The following is a 20,909-nucleotide window of genomic DNA, read 5'->3' as shown; positions in this document are numbered from 1 at the left end:
ATCCTGCTATGTCGCACTTCCGCATCTGCGGTGAAAGGTGATAGAGCTAGAGTGGTGTTTTGCTCTATGACCCCCACAAGCGTCTTGGGACTCGTCTGAAGTCGGTACAGTCGATCTACCAACTTCTGTCTGTAGCATCAGAACACTAATATGACCACTCTGAAAAGGCGAAACTCTCACGAACAGGTGCATGCTGGTTGTTTTGCTCTAGGACGCCCTCAGGCCTCACAAGACTCTGAAGGTCCCCCAGTACCAGTTGAAAACATTTCTGGAACTATTTATGGAGACTGTTTAGTGCCAAAAATAATAAGAAATAATTGTTTCATGATCTTCTGATATCTCTCAGATATAAGATAAACACTTCAGAAGAAACTTGCTTTTGGGGGGACTATCTGTTGTTCCATGTAGTGAATCTGTTATTCAATGTGTTTGTATGGCCTAATAGTTAGGCCAAATAACACTTGCCATACAATATTTTTATTATATATGTTTTGATATTTAACTAGTCAAGTCAGTTAAGAACAAATTCTTAATTACAATGATGGCCTACCGGGGAACAGTGGTTTAACTGCCTTGTTCAGGGGCAGAACGACAGATGTTTACCTTGTCAGCTCTGGGATTTGATCCAGCAACTTTTCGGTTACTGGCCCAACACTCTAACCACTTGGCTACCTGCCGCCCCATCATAATATATGCACAAACCGTACCGAACTGTTTCGGTTGGGAAGCATGGGTCCGCCTTTAGTCTGTAAAGGGTTAACACCAGCCAAAAATAAAACCCTCTGTGTCTCCCTGTCTCTCCCTCTCTCTCTTTCTCTTGCTTTCTCTCTCCCTCTCTTTTCTTCCTTCCTTTCTCCATCTCTGCACATACTGTACTGTATGTCCTAATAATGCTTTACATGGGAGTGGGTCCATAGGATTGTATCTGTTCGTTAGTTTTTTATTGGGATTTTTTTGGACCTGAAATAGGTGTGATACAGGAATGCAGGAATGGATACAGGAATGGGCTTATGATTCAGATTTCTGTGAAACTTCATGATAAATACTAGTTTCTTTCTCAACAAAATCTAGTATGACAGGTTGTAAATTCAGGGAAATTTAAAAAACTTCCTAAACTCCCTAGCCCAGATTTGAGGAACTGATTGGTTGTCACATGACATTGTCCACTACCTTCTATTATTGAACTTGACAACTGCAGAAACAATGATAAAAGGGATGTGTTCAATAATAAAGGGACAGAGATACAGTATAGCAAAACTAGCTCAGACACAGATCACTCACAGAGGCTGACATCCACGTGAAGCGATCATAACGTGTACACGAGACGAGATAGATAAGCATAGATACTGTACAGAACAGAGAATGGGAGACGGAGAGAGATTCCCCAGGTCAGCACTGCAGATTGATCTGGACTGTTTCTTCGTGTCTGAGGAGTTTGGATTCATCCTGGAGCAGCCAGCAGTAAGGCATCGTTTTCCAACTTTATATATGTACTTTGAGCTGAGCATAAAAACATTTCAAAATACTGCAATTACTGTTAACAGAACGTTATAAATGGTGAGTCTTCAGGTTCATCAGTTGCCATTTTATTTATTACATTATTGGTTAATTTTCCTTTACATGCTGTTTAGTTCTCTGTTAAAACAAGCTAGACTGCTGCTCTTTACAAATTTGATCTACTCACTAAGTCACCATTCAAATAATTTCCTGGTATTGTTTTGTGAATGTGAAAAGCAAAATTAAAGAACCTACGTCCACATTTAACATCAGTCTGTAGACTTCACAATAGAAAAAATTAGAAGTGTGGAATTACTTCTGTGTCAGTGACCTATAGTATTTCCTCCAGTAAGTCTTGATCCACAAATCCCATGTGCTACCATGATTTTAAACTCAGAAATATGTTTGCTTTGGTTAATGTTATATGGTACCTATTGATCTTTCTCCCTCCAGCGTGCACTGAGCTGTGAGGCAATGACAGTTGTTCTGTTCTGGTCTCTATTGACTTACACTGGAGACAGTGTGCTCAATGTCAACACTAGATCAATGAGACTTGAGGGACTAGATACAGTTCTACTCTCTACTTCAGATCATGCTTTTATCCCATCACACCATACTGCCATGTCTAGTTTCTTTCTAACCAAAATCCAGTATGACAATCAACATGTTGTAAATTTAGGGAAATTGAACTTCCTAAACTCTTTAGCCTAGATTTGAGGAACTGCTTGGTTGTCACATGACATTGTCCACTACCTTCTATTATTGAACTTGACGACTGCAGAAACAATGATAAAAGGGATGTGTTCAATAATAAAGGGACAGAGATACAGTATAGAAAAACTAGCTCAGACACAGATCACTCACAGAGGCTGACATCCACGTGAAGCGATCATAACGTGACATTGAGACTGGAGATAGATAAGCATAGATACTGTACAGAACAGAGAATGGGATGTTATATGGATACCTATTGATTTTTCTCCCTCCAGCGTGTACTGAGCTGTGAGGCAATGACAGTTGGTCTGTTCTGGTCTCTATTGACTTAGACTGGAAACAGTGTGCTCAATGTCAACACTAGATCAATGAGACTTGAGGGACTAGATACAGTTCTACTCTCTACTTTAGTGCATTCTTTTATCCCATCACACCTCATTAACTTACAGTACATTCCGATTTCAGACAGAAACATATTTTTTGCTTGAACTTCTAGAACCAACCATTTTCTTATTTTGCGTATAGTGCACAGATAAAACAATGTACTGTCATATCTAGCTATATGACCTTTGCCCATTTCAGACAGACCTTCCAGATTACTACCGGGTATGGATGTGCTTGGCCAGCAACCTCACACCCCTCATCCAAACACATCAGCTGCGAGACCTGGTCAATGAGGTGAGAAACCACATGGACTGTATCTCAGTCAACAATCAAATACACTTGATTTAGGCTTCAGTACTGATGTGATTATGCATGTGTCTGGGCTTGTGATGTCCGTGCTGACGTGTGCAATGGTGGGAAAAGTACCCAATTTTCATACTTGAGTTATAGGTAAGATACTTTAAGAGAAAAGGACTAAAATCTAGAAGTATTTGGTTTTAAATGTATCAAAAGTAAAAGTATAAATAATTTAACATTTGTTATATTAAGCAAACCAGACAAGTTTTTTTTTTTACGGATAGCCATGGGCACAGTTCAACACTCAGACAAAATTCACAAACAAAGCATTTGTTTAGTGAGTCTGCCATGTCAGGGTCAGTGGCGAGGATATGGGATGTTCACTTGATAAGTGCGTGAATTAGACAATTTTCCTGTCCTACTAAGCATTCAAAATGTAACGAGTACTTTTGGGTGTAAGGGAAAATGTAAGGAGTAAAAAGTACATTATTTTCTTTAGGAATGTAGTGGAGTAAAAGTAAAAGTTGTCAAAAAAATATAAATAGTAAAGTAAAGTACAGATTCCCCAAAAAACTACTTAAGTATTTTACACCGCTGCGTGTGTGATTGTACCAGTGTTGCTGATAGACTCCATACTAACAGACTCATTGTTACCATTGTTGTAAACAGATGCCAGTGCTGAGTCCCCATCACCTAAAGGGCCACCGGGAGCTGAGGCTGGCTCACCTGGCCCTGGGCTTCATCACCATGGGGTATGTCTGGCAGGAGGGGCAACACCTGCCGGCCCAGGTAAAAATCAGCTCAGAGTGACCTTTAACCTCAGACATGAACACTGGAATCTGTCCCATTGATTGTTGGCATGTTCGGTGTTTGTGTTTATTAGACTCTCCCCAAATCCCTGGCTCTGCCCTACTGGCTGGTCTCCAAGAGACTCGGCCTGCCTCCCATCCTGACCTATGCAGACTCTGTTCTGGTCAACTGGAGACTCAAGGACCCTACAGGGTGAGCTGGGCCTTTGACCCTTACACCCTGGTCTGTCACTATCCCTCACCTCTACCTACTTGACCACTTTCTTTCCAACCCGTACCAATATGCCACTACACCTATGTCCACAACCATTTCGTCTACTAACACGACAGGACTATGTACTGTTTATGAAACACATGCAATGTATTGACATTCTTTCTCACATTTGTTATTTCAGGGACATGGAAATTGGGTGAGTTTGACAGAACCACTGTCATGAGAATTACATCTCCTGTAAATTCCTGTTTTCGGTTCAGTTTGGTTTCTATTTGATATTGTTGTGGTTTCCATGTGATATTCATGTGCATTTCAATATAGGAACTTGGAAACACTGTTCTCTTTCCCTGGGGGAGAAAGCTGTAAAGGGTTCTTCCTGGTCTCTCTTTTGGTGGAGAGGGCTGCTAGCTCAGGGATACAGGCAAGTCTCTATGTGTGTCTCTGTCTTTCTTTGTCTCTGTCTCTATCTATGTACTGTATCTCTCACACACTTCACATCTCTCTGTCTCTCATTATAACCCTGTTTCTCCCTCTCTCTCTGTTTTTGTAATCTCTTTCTGTCTTTCGTGGTCTCTTTCGCTATGACCATTAAGGGGCTTTTGATTATGAGTCCTAATTGTCCTGAACTACGTCTAGGGGGCGTTTTCAGTGATGAATGCTGTGGTAACCTGTGACATCATCAGCATACAGAAGGGCCTCTACAAAGTGGGCCAGTCTCTGAGGAAGATGAAGGAAATATTTGAGCTCATGCACAGTAAGTTACATTCTTACCTTATCCACAGTGAATCATATCCATACCCAGGTAGTATACAGTTGAAGTCGTAAGTTTACATACACCTTAGCCAAATACATTTAACTTCTTAGTGATCCCTTCGCACGCCAATCCCGTTAACGGGATTGATTTGACAACATCCAGTGAAATAGCAGCGCCAAATTCAAAAACAGAAATACTCGATAATAATTCATGAATCATACAAGTGTTGTAAATCGGTTTAAAGATGAACTTCTTGTTAATCCAGCCACAGTGTCAAATTTCAGAAAAGCTTTACGGCGAAAGCAAACCATGCTATTATCTGAGGACAGCAACCCATCAAATAAACACATGAAAATCACATTACAACCCGCCAGGCGCGGCATAAAAGTCAGAAATAACGATATAATTCATGCCTTGCCTTTGAAGATCTTCTTCTGTTGGCACTCCAATATGTCCATTAATCATCACAAATGGTTCTTTTGTTCGAGAAATTCTGTTGTTATATCTCCAAAATGTCAATTTATTTGGCGCGTTTGATCCAGAAAAATACCAGTTCCAACTCGTGCAACATGACTACTAAGTATCGAATATGCCTGTGAACTTGATCCAAACATTTCAAACAACTTTCCTAATCCAACTTTAGGTATTTTTAAACGTAAATAATCAATACAATTTAAGACGGGATAAACTGTGTTCAATAACGGACGAAAACAAAGTGGAGCGAGCTTTCAGGTCGCACGTGCCAACCACAACAGTACACTGGACTCAACCCTCGTTCTGAACAGCCCTACTTCTTAGTTTCTCAAAGGAAAAACATCAACCAATTTCTAAAGACTGTTGACATCTAGTGGAAGCGATAGGAACTGCAAGCAAATGCCTTAGAAATCTAGATCCACATAGAAAACTGAATTGAAAAGAGATTGACCTCAAAATATTTTCTGGATGGTTTGTCCTCTGGGTTTTGCCTGCCAAATAAGTTCTGTTATACCCACACACATAGAGTGCTTTCTATCCTAATCTACCAATTATATGCATATCCTAGCTTCTGGGCTTGAGTAGCAGTGAGTTTACTCTGGGCACACTTTTCACCCGGATGTGAAAATAGTGCCCCCTAGCCTTAAGAAGTTTTAAACTCAGTTTTTCGCAATTCCTTACATGTAATCCGATTAAAAATGCTCTGTCTTAGGTCAGTTAGGATCAACAATTTATTTTAAGAATGTGAAATGTCAGAATAATAATAGAGAGAATTATTTATTTCAGCTTTTATTTCTTTCATCACATTCCCAGTGGGTCAGAAGTTTAGATACACTCAATTAGTATCTGGTAGAATTGCCATTAAATTGTTTAACTTGGGTCAAACATTTCGAGTAGCCTTCCACAAGCTTCCCACAATAAGCTGGATGAATTTTGGCCCATTCCTCCTGGTGTAACTGAGTCAGGTTTGTAGGCCTCCTTACTCACACACGCTTTTTCAGTTATGCCACAAATTCTCTATAGGATTGAGGTCAGAGCTTTGTGATGGCCACTCCAATACCTAGACTTTGTTGTCTTAATTAAAGCCATTTTGCCACAACTTTGGAAGTATGCTTGGGGTCATGGTCCATTTGGAAGACCCATTTGAGACCACGCTTTATCTTCCTGACTGATGTCTTGAGATATATCCACATAATTGTCCGTCCTCATGATGCCATCTATTTTGTGAAGTGCAGAAGTCCCTCCTGCAGCAAAGCACCCCCACAACATGATGCTGCCACCCCTGTGCTTCATGGTTGGGATGGTGTTTGTTGGCTTGCAAACCTCTCCTTTTTTCCTCCAAACATAACGATGGTTATTATTGCCAAACAGTTCTATTTTGGCTTCATCAGACTTCTTTGTCCCCATGTGCAGTTGTAAACTGTAGTCTCTGTCTTCTTCCTTGCTGAGCGGCCTTTCAGGTTATAGGACTCGATTTACTGTGGATGTAGATACTTTTCTACCTGGTTCCTCCTGTATCTTCACAAGGTCCTTTGCTGTTATTCTGGAATTGATTTTCACTTTTCGCACCAAAGTATGTTCATCTCTAGGAGACAGAACGCGTCTCCTTGCTGAGCGGTATGAAGGCTGCATGGTCCTATTGTGTTTATACTTGCGTACTATTGTTTGTACAGATGAACATGGTACCTTCAGGCGTTTGTAAATTGCTCCCAAGGATGAACCAGACTTGTGGAGGTCTACAATTTTTTCTGAGATCTTGGCTGATTTCTTTTGATTTTCCCATGATTTTCCCATGATATCAAGGCACTGAGTTTGAAGGTAGTCCTTGAAATACATCCACAGGTATACCTCCAATTAACAAAAAATATGTCAATTAGCCTATCAGAAGCTTCTAATCCATGACATAATTTTCTGGAATTTTTCAAGCACAGTCAACTTAGTGTATGTAAATGTCTGACCCACTGGAATTGTGATACAGTGAATTATAAGTGAAATAATCTGTCTGTAAAGAATTGTTGGAAAATGACTGAATCAGATGTCCTAACCGACTTGCCAAAACTATAGTTTGTTAACAAGAAATTTGTGGGGTTGTTGAAAAACGAGTTTTAATGACTCCAACCTAAGTTTATGTAAACTTCCAACTTCAACTGTATATATTGTTGCGGGCTCAAGGGGGTGGGGTTTCAAGAGCAAGTTAAATAACCAAACACGCGCACAAAGCACAACACCACTCCCCTCACCTCTCCCTGACATGTGCGACCCCCCCCCACGAGGGACGGTGCAGCTCCCTAGAGCATCCCTCCTGGTGAGGGCATCGGCATTTCCATGGGCTGCACCTGATCTGCGGACGACAGAGAAAGCAAAGGGCTGTAAGGATAGGAACCAGGGTGACCCGGGCATTACTGTCCGTATTCCGTGACATCCAAACCAGTGGTGCGTGGTCCGTTACGAGGGTGAAGTGCCCTCCAAATAACTAATATTTCAGTATCTCCAGCGTCCACTTGAACGCTAGACATTCTTTCTCCACAGTGGAATATATTTATTCCTGCGGCAACAGCTTCCGGCTGATGTACACGACTGAGTGTTCCTCACCTTCTTGTAGCTGTGATAGGACAGCACCCACCCCTGTTTCAGACACATCGGTCTGTACCACCAGTGGTTTGGAGAAGTCCGGGGTCACCAGCATTGGTCCAGAACACAGTGCTCCCTTTTGGTCCTGGAAGGCTTTCTCCATCTCCCCGGTCTACGTCACTTGGGCGGGCAGACGGCTCCTGGTCAGATCTGTCAGGGGGCTGGCTAGGGAGGCAAAGTGGAAAATAATTATCTGGTAGTAACAAGTCAATCCCACAAATGTGCGTACCTGCTTCTTGGTGAGGGGGCGGGGCCAGTCCCGAATCCCCTCCACTTTCTTCACCTGGGGTTTGACACATCCCCTCCCGATTGTTTACCCCAGGTACTCAGCCTCCTGAGTAGGCCGAGCCGACATTTCGTTGGATTAGCTGTTAGCCCTTCCCCCATAAGGCCTGCAATACCACGCTCACCTGGTTTAGATTTGTCTCCCACTCGCTTCCATGGATCACAATATCATCAAGGTAGGCCGCTGCGTACTCACGATGGAGACGGAGAATCCAGTCCATCATCCTTTGGAAGGTGGCCGGGGCCCTGTGCAACCCAAAGGGCAGCTTCTTGTAGTGGAACAGCCCATCAGGGGTGGTGAAAGCAGTTTTCACCTGCACCTCGGGAGCTAAGGGCACCTACCAATAACCCTTCGCCAGGTCAAGTGTGCTGATAAATCGGGTGGTCCCTAGCCGTTCGATTAGTTCATCAATTCAGGGCATGGGGTAGGCGTCGAACTTTGAGATTTAATTTACTTTTCTAAAATCATTAGAGAAGCGAAAGGTGCCGTCTGGCTTCGGCACCAAGACTATGGAGCTGCACCACTCACTTTTCGACTCTTCGATAATATCAGCTTCCAGCATTGTTTTCACCTTAGTCCTGATGGCCTTGCTCCTTGCTTCCGATATGCGGTAGGCTCTCAACTTCACCTTGTTCCCGGGTTCGGTGATGATGCTGTGCTGTACCAGATTGGTGTGTCCTGGTGTGTCCTGGTTAACTGGAGAACACATCCTGGTTCCGGCCGACAAACTCTGTCAGCTCCTGCTGCTGTGCTTGGCTCAGCAGCTCCCCCAGTGGCATCTTCGCAGGCTTTGTCTCTGTGGTAGCCTTCTTTGGGGCAACAGAGTAGAGTACATCACGTGCATTCCATTTCTTTAATAAATTCACATGGTAAATCTGTGTCAGATGCCTACGTCCCGGCTGTCTGACCCTATAGTTGACTTCACCCACCTTCTCAAGGACTTCGTACGGCCCATTCCATCGGGCCAAAAACGTACATTCTGAGGTGGGGGCCAACAGCAACACTTTGTCTCCTGGCTGGAAGTCTCTTTGTTGTGCCCCTCTATTGTACACCCACGGTTGGGCCTCCAGCATGTGTTCCTGTACCAGGGCCCCAGGGTTTCCATCCGCGCTTGGTCCACCATGGGTTGATGGGGCGACGGTTGCTTCTTTAGCCACGTCCAGCAGTCCTCGGGGTTGTCTCCCATACAGGGGTTCAATGGGAGAAAACCGTGTTGAAGCTTGGGGCTCTTCTCATATCAAGAACATCAGGCAGGGTAGCAGCTGGTCCCAATTCTTTCCATCCGCCTCCATCACCTTCTTTAGCATCTGCTTCAGGGTTCGATTTAATCTTTCCATCGGTTTGTGGGTGATACACTGAGATGCGCAACTGGGTTATTTTCATTAGTTTGCAGAGGTCCTTCATGATTTGCGATATGAATGGGGTTCCCTGGTCAGTTAATATCTCGTCAGGGATGCCTACTTGGGTGAACAGCATGACTAGCTCATGTGCGATTCCCTTGGTGGCCATGATGCAGAGGAGAATGGCTTCCGGGTACCTGGTGGCATAATCCAGAATCACCAGGATGTATTGGTGCCCTCGGTTGCTCTTTGGTAGAGATCCCACCAGGCCCATTGCGATCCTGCTGAAAGGGACTGAAATAATGGGTAGGGGAATTAAGGGGCTGCAAAAGTGTGGTTTTGGCGCCACCTGCTGGCACTCCGGGCAACTGCGGCAGTAATCCTCCACTGCTCTCTTCACACCTGGCCAGTAAAATATTGCCTTGATCCGGTCTAAGGTCTTCTCCACCCCTAGGTGAGCCCCAAGAAGGTGGGAGTGCGCCAACTGCAGGGACTGGGCACCAACAACAACTCCATGAATTCGTCATTATTCTTCACCACCTGATACAGCAATTTCTTCTTTATAGAACCTCCAATTGGGACGTGCTGAACTGGCCCACTAGAGAGGCGGGCTGTGGCGCCAACTCATGGTCCATCGGGAACAGGTCTTCCAGAGTCGCCACACCTGCCTCCAGTCTTGCTTCACCCCAGCCACCCTTTGGGAGGGGTTCTGTTGACTCCTGGTAGTCCACCTTCTGGAATCCACACATCCGGGCATCACTCCTTCTGGTGTCCCTCCCACCTCTCCGGCTTCCTCCTCCCTTCTGGTTCTCTCCATTCCTCACGTCTCTGAACATACTGGTCGACAGTTGGTGGAACATCGGGAAATACCTCCCGATAAGGACCGGCACAGGCAGGTTTGGGATGACTCCCACTGACCTTGTGTGATGTCCCTTTGTGGTCTGTAGGTGGAGGAGTGTGGCAGGGTAGTCCTTGGTCTCACTGTGTATGCACATGATGGCCACGGTGTCAGTCAGGTTCGGGGACTTGGCAAAGTCAGGTCGGATCAGGGTCACCATACTCTCGGTGTCCGAAAGTGCAGTGGTGTCCTTTCCGTTGGCTCTTACCGGGGTGACAGGGGAAGGACCACTCTCCTCAGCCCAGTATTCCATCAGCAAGCCCCAGGGACGGCCAGTGGCTACCTCACTGGCTGAGGCCAAAGGCATCGGGACATCGTGGTTTGGACAGTTCCAGGCGATGTGTCCCCGCTCACCACACTCGTAGCATTTCCTGCTGTCCAGGTTCAGAAAGGGGCGTTGTCTCTGGGAGCTGGCTGTTGGTGTCCTCCCATCCTTGGCTGGGGTCCCGGCATGATCCTCCGCCCTTTTCGGCTCCTTCGGGCGAGTGGAGAGTTCAGCTTGCCATGGTTGTCCACTGCACAGAACCTTGAAAGCCATCTGTTGACCTCCCGCCAGTTCCACCAGCTGATCTGCGCTCTGCGGGTTAGCTTGGCTTGCTAACCTTTTAGCTTCGAACGGGAGAGAGCGTAGAAATGTATCTATGACCACTTACTCAATGGGCATGAGCGTCAGTGTTTCAGTAGTTAGCCAGCTCTTGGCCAGCCTAATTAGATCATGCATTTGCGACCGAGGGTACGCTGAGGCATCATATGCCCAATGATGGAATCTTTGTGCCCTGCTAATCAGGGTGTAACCATAATGGCGCAGGATTTCCTTGTTCAGCCCCTCGTAATGCATCTCCTGGTCTGTCGTCAGATCCTGATAGGTTTTCTGTGCTGTGCCTGACAGGAAGGGTGCTAGCAGGCTTACCCTATGCTCATGGGACCATTTTTTCCCTAGCCGCCGTCCTCTCGAAGGCTTGGAGGTAAGGCTCAATGCTCTCAGCCTCTGTCAGCTTCAGTATAAACCTACTGGGTTTGGAACAAGAGACTGCTGCGCCTGCAGCCACGCTGGCCTGGGTGGCTGTCAGCTGGTTGAGTTGAGCTCACAGGAGAGCGGTCTGCTGACGCTGTTCCTCCAGCAGCTCCCGATGCTTCCATTGTGCTCCATGTCTGTTTAGTTATTGAGCTTGGTTCAAATCAGATAAAAAAATAAAATCAAAGTTTATTTGTCACGTGCGCTGAATACAATCTTTACCTTACAGTGAAATGCTTACATACAGGCTCTAACCAATAGTGCAAAAAAAATGTTAGATGAACAACAGGTAGGTAAAGAAATAAAACAACAGTAAAAAGACAGGCTATATACAGTAGCGAGGCTATAAAAGTAATGAGGCTACATACAGACACTGGTTAGTCAGGCTGATTGAGGTAGTATGTACATGTAGATATGGTTAAAGTGACTATTCATATATGATGAACAGAGAGTAGCAGTAGCGTAAAAGAGAGGTTGGTGTGTGGTGGGTGGCGGGACACAATGCAGATAGCCCGGTTAGCAAATGTGTGGGAGCACTGGTTGGTCGGCCTAATTGAGGTAGTATGTACATGAATGTATAGTTAAAGTGACTACGCATATATGATAAACAGAGAGTAGCAGCAGCGTAAAAACAATGCTAATAGTCCGGGTAGCCATTTGACTACCTGTTCAGGAGTCTTATGGCTTGGGGGTAAAAACTGTTGAGAAGCCTTTTTGTCCTAGACTTGGCACTCCGGTACCGCTTGCCATGCGGTAGTAGAGAGAACAGTCTATGACTGGGGTGGCTGGGGTCTTTAACCATTTTTAGGGCCTTCCTCTGACACCACCACAGAGGTCCCGGATGGCAGGCAGCTTAGCCCCAGTGATGTACTGGGCCGTACGCACCACTCTCTGTAGTGCCTTGTGGTCAGAGGCCGAGCAATTGCTGTACCAGGCAGCTGTAGAACCTTTTGAGAATCTCAGGACCCATGCCAAATCATTTTAGTTCCCTGAGGGGGAATAGGCGTTGTTGTGCCCTCTTCACGACTGCCATTTTAGTTTGTTGTTGATGTGGACACCGAGGAACTTGAAGCGCTCAAATTGCTCCACTACAGCCCTGTTGATGAGAAAGGGGGTGTGCTCGGTCCTCCTTTTCCTGTAGTCCACAATCATCTCCTTAGTCTTGGTTACGTTAAGGGATAGGTTGTTATTCTGGCACCACATGGCCAGTTCTCTGACCTCCTCCCTATAGGCTGTCTCGTCGTTGTCTGTGATCAGGCCTACCACTGTTGTGTCGTCTGCAAACTTAATGATGGTGTTGGAGTCGTGCCTGGCCATGCAGTCGTGGGTGAACAGGGAGTACAGGAGGGGACTGAGCACGCACCCCTGTGGAGCTCCAGTGTTGAGGATCAGCGTGGCAGATGTGTTGCTACCTACCCTCACCACCAGGGGGCGGCCCATCAGGAAGTCCAGGATCCAGTTGCAGAGGGAGGTGTTTAGTCCCAGGATTCTTAGCTTAGTGATGAGCTTTGAGGGTACTATGGTGTTGAAAGCTGAACTGTAGCCAATGAATAGCATCCTCACATAAGTTTTCCTTTTGTCCAGGTGTGAAAGTGCAGTGTGGAGTGCAATAGAGATTGCATCTTCTGTGGATCTGTTTGGGCTGTATGAAAATTTGAGTAGGTCTAGGGTTTCTGAGATAATGGTGTTGATTTGAGCCATTACCAACCTTTCAAAGCACTTCATGGCTACAAATGTGAGTGCCGTCTGGCCCTGCAGTCTGGCCCTGCAGTCTTGTGTATGTTGACCTGTTTAAAGGACTTACTCACGTCGGCTACGGAGAGCGTGATCACACAGTCGTCCGGAACAGCTGATGCTCTCATGCATGCCTCAGTGTTGCTTGCCTCGATGCAAGCATAGAAGTGATTTAGCTCGTCTGGTAGGCTCGTGTCACTGGGCAGCTCGCAGCTGTGCTTCCCTTTGTAGTCTGTAATAGTTTGCAAGCCCTGCCACATAAGATGAGCATCGGAACTGGTGTAGTATGATCCAATCTTAGCCCTGTATTGATGCTTTGCCTGTTTGATGGTTCGTCACAGGGCATAGCAGGATTTCTTGTAAGCTTCCGGGTTAGAGTCCCGCACCTTGAAAGAGGCAGCTCTACCCTTTAGCTCAGTGCCAATGTTGCCTGTAATCCATGGCTTCTGGTTGGGGTATATACGTACAGTCACTGTGGGAACGACATCCTCTATGCACTTATTGGTAAAGCCAGTGACTGATGTGGTGTACTCCTCAATGCCATCGGAAGAATCCCAGAACATGTTCCAGTCTGTGATAGAAAAACAGTCCTGTAGTTTAGCATCTGCTTCGTCTGACCACTTTTTTATAGACCGAGTCACTGGTGCTTCCTGCTTTAATTTTGCTTGTAAGCAGGAATCAGGAGGATAGAGTTGTGGTCGGATTTACCAAATGGAGGGCGAGGGAGAGCTTTGTATGTGTCTCTGTATGTGGAGTACAGGTGATCTAGAATTGTTTTCCCTCTGGTTGCGCATTTGACATGTTGATAGAAATTAGGTAAGGTAAAACTGATTTAAGTTTCCCTGCATTAATGTCTCCGGCCACTAGGGGCGCCACCTCTGGGTGAGTGGTTTCCTGTTTGCTTATTTCCTTATACAGCTGACTGACTGCTGTCTTAGTGCCAGCATCTGTCTGTGGTGGTAAATAAACAGCCACTAAAAGTATAGCTGAAAACTCTAGGCAAGTAGTGTGGCCTGCAATTTATCACAATATACTCTACTTCAGGCCAGCAAAATCTAGAGACTTCCTTAGATTTCATGCACCCCCCCCCCCCACCCCCCCTCCCCTCCCCTCCATGTCGTCATTCAGCCACGATTCCGTGAAACATAGGATATTACAGTTTTTTATATTCATGATTGTACCTCATCTATTTTATTGTCCAATGATTGCAAGGTGGCGAATAGTATTGACGGTAACGGCAGCTTTCCCAGTCTCCTTCTCAGGGTCCTGACCAGGCATCCGGCTCTTTGTCCTCTGTACCTGCATCACTTCCTCTTGCAAATAACGGCAATGTCTGTTCTGTGGGGTGTATGGAGAATGTATTGTGCGTCGTCTTGTTGTAGAAAAAATCTTTGTCTAATCCGAGGTGAGTCATCGCTGTCCTGATATTCAGAAGCTCTTTTTTGCCGTAAAACTGCTGCCATTTCTTCCGGCGCTATTTTAGTTCATGGTTTGCTTTGCCCGCATTCTCCACCACATGTAGCAGGCTCAAGGGGGTGGGGTTTCCACATCACCATGTTCAATAACCAAACACGCACACAAAGCACAACTAGAATTCAAATGGGATATTTATAAGGGAAATTTGCACACTGTGGGAAAGGGGGGAATTGAGCAACCAGTTCACAGTCCACAATCTGTTCTCGTTGTCCGTTTCATTCCTAAAACTCGGGTCCTCAGCCAAACCGGTTCGGTACACAGTGGAGGTAATCAGACAGTCCAGGTTCAACGGGTAATCACACAGATAATTCTCTCTTCCCACACTCTCCATAACACACGTTTCCCTCTCAGTCCTCTCCCAGGTTGTGCAGCCCGCTTTCTCTTTTATCCCCAAGCACTCCATGGCCTAATGACCCACAGGCTTGCCTCATATGGGCAGGAAGTCCATATAAGGCTTGAGAGTGGAGCTGGCGGGCTGCAAGATATCTCCCTTCAATCACCACTCCCCTCACCTCTCCCTGCCATCTGTCACAATATATATATTGTGCAAGTTATTGGAATATTGAAATATTTCTGTTTTCAGGGCATGTGGACCCCACTGCATTCCATGGAACTCTGAGAATCTTCTTCTCAGGGTAATGTATGATACAATCCATACATATCCAAGCCATTTAATTATCAACTAAATGTATTCAACTTATTAGACATTTGATTAATTTGCCCAAGTTATTCATAAGACATTAACAAAACGCATCAGTGATTTATATTTTCAACTTTCTGAAGAGGCAATGTGGGAATTCCGCTGTCTGTGTGCACGTTTGTAGCACTTTGTTTAGCAGTTAGCAAAGATGCTAATGCTAACCATCTTTTGGTAGATGGAAATGCCTTTTCAATTAAATGTTAATTACAGAATTATATCATTATTTGCTGTAATCCAGTGATGATTTGTTTAGCAAACTCTGAAATCACATGTGTGCTACAGAAACACTGCTATTCAAACAAGTCTCTTGTTGGTGCACACTTGAATGAAAGAGCATCTCTGCTGAGCATGCAAAACATTAGGGACACCTAAGAACAGCCTCAATTCGTCAGAGCATGGACTACAATGTGACAAAAACGTTCCACAGGGATGCTGGCCCATGTTTACTCCAATGCTTCCCACAGTTGTGTCAAGTTGGCTGGATGTCCTTTGGGTGGTGGACCATTCTTGATACACACGGGAAACTGTTGAGCGTAAAAAACCCAGCAGTGTTGCAGTTCTTGAAACACTCAAAACGGTGCGCCTGGCACCTACTACCACACCCCGTTCAAAGGCAGTTACATCTTTTGTCTTGTCCATTCACCCTCTGAATAGGACACATACACAATCCATGTCTCAAGGCTTTGAATGACGTGTATTTAAGGTGACATCAACAAAGGATCATAGTTTTCACCTGGTCAGTCGATGTCATGGAAAGAGCAGGTTTCCCTATTGTTTTGTACGCTCAATGTATATTCTACACCCAAAAATGATTTTTCTCAAAAGTGGTCTCCTGATGTGGTTTATGCATTGTTGTGGACTTAAAACATACAATTGTGCTGTTTTTCTATTAAAAAAGTGTGATTTTGAGAGAGAAAACCTAAAAAAATAAAAATAATTCTGAAACGTGGAAAAACAAAATGGAGAAAACAGAATTTGGCAAAAAATACAACTGATTTTATCCCAACAACATTGTGTGATAAGGTTCATGCTATAAAAATGAAACTTTCTGCTACTATTGCTATTGTTACTTCTACTGCTGTACAACCTTATCCATTATCCCTACATTATGTACCCCATTCTGTGCTGTAATAGTTTCATGCATAACCCTGTATTGTGCTTTCGTAGATGGAGGGATAACCCCATGCTTCCAGAAGGGCTGTTGTATGAGGGTATAGTTGAGGAGCCGATGATGCTGTCAGGAGGAAGTGCTGCCCAGAGTTCCTCTATTCAGTGCTTTGATGCGCTACTGGGCATCTGTCATGACGACCATGCAGGTATAACCCCATTCTGACCCAATAAGGCTCTGTTTCTGAATAAAAATTCCAAGTGAATTTCCAGTAATATTTCAATTTGGGTTTGTCGTGGAAAATTACATAATTAGTCATGCTATCCCATGATTTATTGCTTAATTAAAGAATAGTCTCTTGTTATATGCTAGTGTTTTTCCTAACCTGATACACACTTGTCTTGGTGTGACTTCGTCATAAGACTGGGCTTACAGCTTAGAGATATTTGTGTGCAACCGCAGCATGTGAAATCCTGCAGAAAGGAGTACAATAGAGTGTTTGTTGATGTGAACGCAGTTAATCGGTTGAGCCCTCGGGCTATCAACCTTGTGCTATCTTAAGTTTACATAGACAACAAATTACCTTTTATACACTACCTGCTGACTGCCACGTAAACAGAAAGGGGTTGTATGTATTTTCTCTATAAAAGCATTGATCCGGCACTATTCATGGAGCTTTTCAACTATGCACTGTTGAGTGGGTAGTTGATTCTCCATTTTTGCAGATCTTATGATAGTGTTGTTTGAAAGAATCTGCAGTCTCTCTTCCCTTTTATTAGATATTCCAAGGCAGGTTCTAATCCAAGCGTATCTCCCCTCTGATCTCACCTTTCCCCTCTCCTCATTTTTCCTCAATTGTTCCCCCTCTCCATCTCTCCATGTACAGCATCTTTCCTGAAGCGCATGCGGGAGTACATGCTCCCCTCCCACCGCCAGCTGATAGAGACTCTGTCTGGCTGTCCCCCTCTACGTGACTTTATCCTCTCCTGCTCCAGCCCTTCTCTCTGCATCAATTATGACTCCTGTGTGTCTGCCCTGGTGAACCTGCGGAGTTATCACCTCTCCGCCGTGACCCGGTACATCACTGTACCTGGTCACCGGGCCCGTGCCATGCGCTGTCCACTCAACGGCGTAGGCTCAGCGTTGGATGAAACCGGAACCGGAGGCTCCAGCCCACTGCCCTTCCTGAAGAGCATCCGTGATGCCACTCAGAGAGCACTGATCTCACAGACCTGACTCACATCACAGAGTCAACGCTGATATAGATCACCATCGTTTGGTTACTTATACAGCATATGTTCCATCAACATGGTGTTGTATCAAACTGTCGCTGCTCTGCAATTCACATAGTATACCATAGAATAATTTCAGCACACCTTTCATCATTGTATTGGTTGTATATACAGTATATATCATTATGCTTGACTAATATATTTTATCTTGCTGTGGCAAACACTACATAATTATTGTAAATATTACTCAAACTAGTTGAAAATTGGCTTCTGGCGAGGGCCTGCCCACTTCCAACACTGCCTAGTGCGTTTTAGTTTGATGATCTATTTGACTAGGAATAACCAAGAGAATGATGTAGAGCACGGCTGTCAAACTCATTCCATGGAGGGCCGAGTAACTGCATTTTTTTTCTTCTTTCAATTAAGACCTAGACAACCAGGTGAGGGGAGTTCCTTACTAATTAGTGACCTTAATTCATCAATCAAGTACAAGGGAGTAGCGAAAACCCGCAGACACTCGGCCCTCCGCAGAATGATCTTGACACGTGATGTAGAGCTATCAACTAAGCCATCACAGCTAAATGCTTTATATGCCAGTTGTTTATGACCTAACAACACAACTTTATGGTTGTGGAAAATGTACATCCCAATCGACATACTAGCATAAAAGACAAATACAGATGTAGGATCTTCATTTGAGCCAGTTTCCTTCAGCAGGAAAAGAATCCTGCAAGCAACAGGAAATGTGAATTATTATGTGGAATACATTTTTTATGAAGTTGATACAATTTTCTTTCGGATGAATCAAGTCTGACATTTAAAGTGGAAATTACAAACTTTAGAATTCTTTCAACTTTGCATTTCCTGCTGGGCATAAAAATTCTCAGCAACAAAAATAGTGATCAAATGAAGATCCTACATCTGTATGCGGTATATAGAAATCTTAAAACATTGATGCTTAGGTGATAGTGGTGGTTTCTGTGATAGGTATTGAATTGTAAAACAGTTTACCTTGTAAGCTTCATTGTGGAACTCCAACTCTACCCAAAGTACATCTTAAACCCGCCAGCAGTTATTTGGATCATGGTTTCAAGGATGCTTGAGAAGGAACCCTCAGTCATGAAGTGTGATGTTGGCTGGCTTACAGTAGATAAACCACATGGTCTTACCAGCCATGCTTTTGTATGGGGTCTCAAATGGCCCAAAAAAATGATGGTTGTTCACTGATGTCTTTTATGGTTATCTGTCTGTAGTAGTGGCCACAGTACTGGGTCGGGTTGGTAAAAGGGATTGAAAGTGGATGGTCCTGTGATGTGCACAGCACACTTAACATGAAAGTACCTGGCGGATGCCATAGCAAATCCTTCACTGATGTGGTAAACTGCAGTAGGCTACATGCCTCAGCATTGCCTCACATTTCAACTTGAAACATCAGTATGCAGTTTGAGAGGGCTCGCTTGTCAAGTAGCTTTTATGACTAGATATCCCAATAGTGGATAGAGTAAGTATGGGTAGAAATGCCATCATCGCCTGGCTTTAACCACCATGGGGATGTGGATAATGAGAAGGCCCTTACATTGTTCTATAAAGGGAGATTTTCTATTCCATCAAATTCTTCCTGGAAAGTTGACACGTACAAAAGCACAGTTAAACTCATACACTATAAATATCCTTAGGGACCTGAACCACTTAGCTCCTCAGGGAGCTGAGCCACTGAGCTTGCGTCAATTATCCAACCTGTTTCACCATAGTAACTATGGTTTCACTGTAGCTCGGGATCTTAGCTCCACAAGCCGGAAGTGAGGGATGAAGCAATATAGGGAGGGAGGTAGAGAGAGGGAAATTACACCCTTGAATTCAGGTGTCCAAGCAGACAGTATTTTGGCAGCAGGTGGCAGGCTGGAAACTGTCATACCTCAGGGCACACCAGTAGTGTCCCTGCCAGAGAGTGGGCCAATCACATTTAGAGAAAGAGAGGGCGAAAGAGTTCTGAGAGTGACTGGGCAGACCTCTACACAATCCTACACTGCAGCTGAGCCGTGGTCATGCTACAAGTCTTTCTCAACAAGACAGGGAAGAGAGCATAGATTAAGACATGTACTGTACCATGTTGATGTACCTACCGGTTCTCAGATGGTCCAACTTTTTATACTCCATCAACATTGCTTTGTGTCAAACTGTCGCTGCCCTGCAATTCACACAGTATACCACAGAGTAATTTCAGCACACCTCTCGTAATTATATTGGTTTTTATTGAAAATGCATTTTGTGTGAGGTAAAAACAGTACAAAATGCATAATATTGCACATGATCAATGAATTGCACTTCCTTAAGGTATCGCTATGTGTCTGTCTTTCAGTATGCTACAGCCAAATAATGAAAGACTTGGTAACCCAGTCGACAAGAACAGATGTGTGATTGAATCACATGATGTCTGTGTGACATTTTTAATGTGAGATTGAAATGATTGTCCATAAACTAATGGTGCAGTAAGTATATCGTTTTAGTGGCTACATCAACTGAATCTCTCTGCTACCAAAGTCACTATTTATCACTGGTTTAGAAATATAAAGATTGCAAGTTCAGTGCATGGATTGCTTCTCCTGGGTGGTGAGTTGATTTCACCCCTAACGTAATCATATAGGAGATGGTAATCAAAGGCGTTTGGTGCTGATCAGTGTTAATCAATCAATTGCAGAATTATAGCATCATGTGAATGACCACGTGGTCTGTGATGAGGATCAATTAAGCCAAGTGTGTTAGAATGTGAAATACATATCGCAGAGAGAATAGTGATGCATTTCATCATGTCTTTACAGTACATTTCCTTGCTGTGGGTGAGAATAAGTTAGTGCGATGTTAGCCAGTGCGTAAGTTAAAGACACGGAAAGCTTTATGCGTGTGACATGATAAAGAAGTTGCAAAATATGCTTACTTTTTCAACTGATATTTAAGAAAAGCATTTAAGGTATTTAAAAAAAAAAGGTCTGCTGCAGGTTGAATAACACAGTAATAAAACCTATCAATAAACTTTAATATGTTAAAAATAAGTCCATTTTTTTCTATTTCTGAACACTGAGGGATTAGAACAGCTTCGAGGAGAACTATAGGATAATATCCTGTTTCTAAAAGACAACGCAATCTAGGATCTCAGATACCTCAAGCATTCTTAACATACTCCTGAAGTGTGTGTCTGTGTGCAGACAGAGAGAGAGACAGAGAGAGAGAGAGAGAGAGAATGAGGGAGAGAGAGATGGAAGAGAGAGAGAGCGAGAGAGATGGGTGAGAGAGACAGAGCGAGCGAGAGAGAGAGATGGAAGAGAAGGAGAGAGGGGGGAGAGAGAGA

The 20,909-nt window shown here is 44.3% G+C and overlaps 1 protein-coding gene across 1 annotated transcript; it reads left to right on the top strand.

Moving 5' to 3' along the window:
• Positions 1-1,362: 1,362 nt before the first annotated feature.
• Positions 1,363-20,655, top strand: LOC139408352 (indoleamine 2,3-dioxygenase 2-like). The gene is made up of 10 exons (XM_071152162.1): positions 1,363-1,461; positions 2,794-2,889; positions 3,562-3,681; positions 3,776-3,894; positions 4,097-4,111; positions 4,237-4,336; positions 4,552-4,669; positions 15,107-15,158; positions 16,391-16,539; positions 17,218-20,655. Exons 1-10 carry the CDS (start codon positions 1,363-1,365, stop codon positions 17,565-17,567), a joined length of 1,218 nt encoding a protein of 405 aa, XP_071008263.1. The 3' UTR covers positions 17,568-20,655.
• The last annotated feature ends 254 nt before the right edge of the window (positions 20,656-20,909 follow it).

This window comes from Oncorhynchus clarkii, chromosome 1 (genome assembly GCF_045791955.1).
Source record: "Oncorhynchus clarkii lewisi isolate Uvic-CL-2024 chromosome 1, UVic_Ocla_1.0, whole genome shotgun sequence".
NCBI classification, from domain to species: Eukaryota; Metazoa; Chordata; class Actinopteri; order Salmoniformes; family Salmonidae; genus Oncorhynchus; species Oncorhynchus clarkii.
The sequence above is the reverse complement of the archived record's forward strand: the minus strand, read 5'-3'. Positions and strand labels throughout refer to the sequence as shown.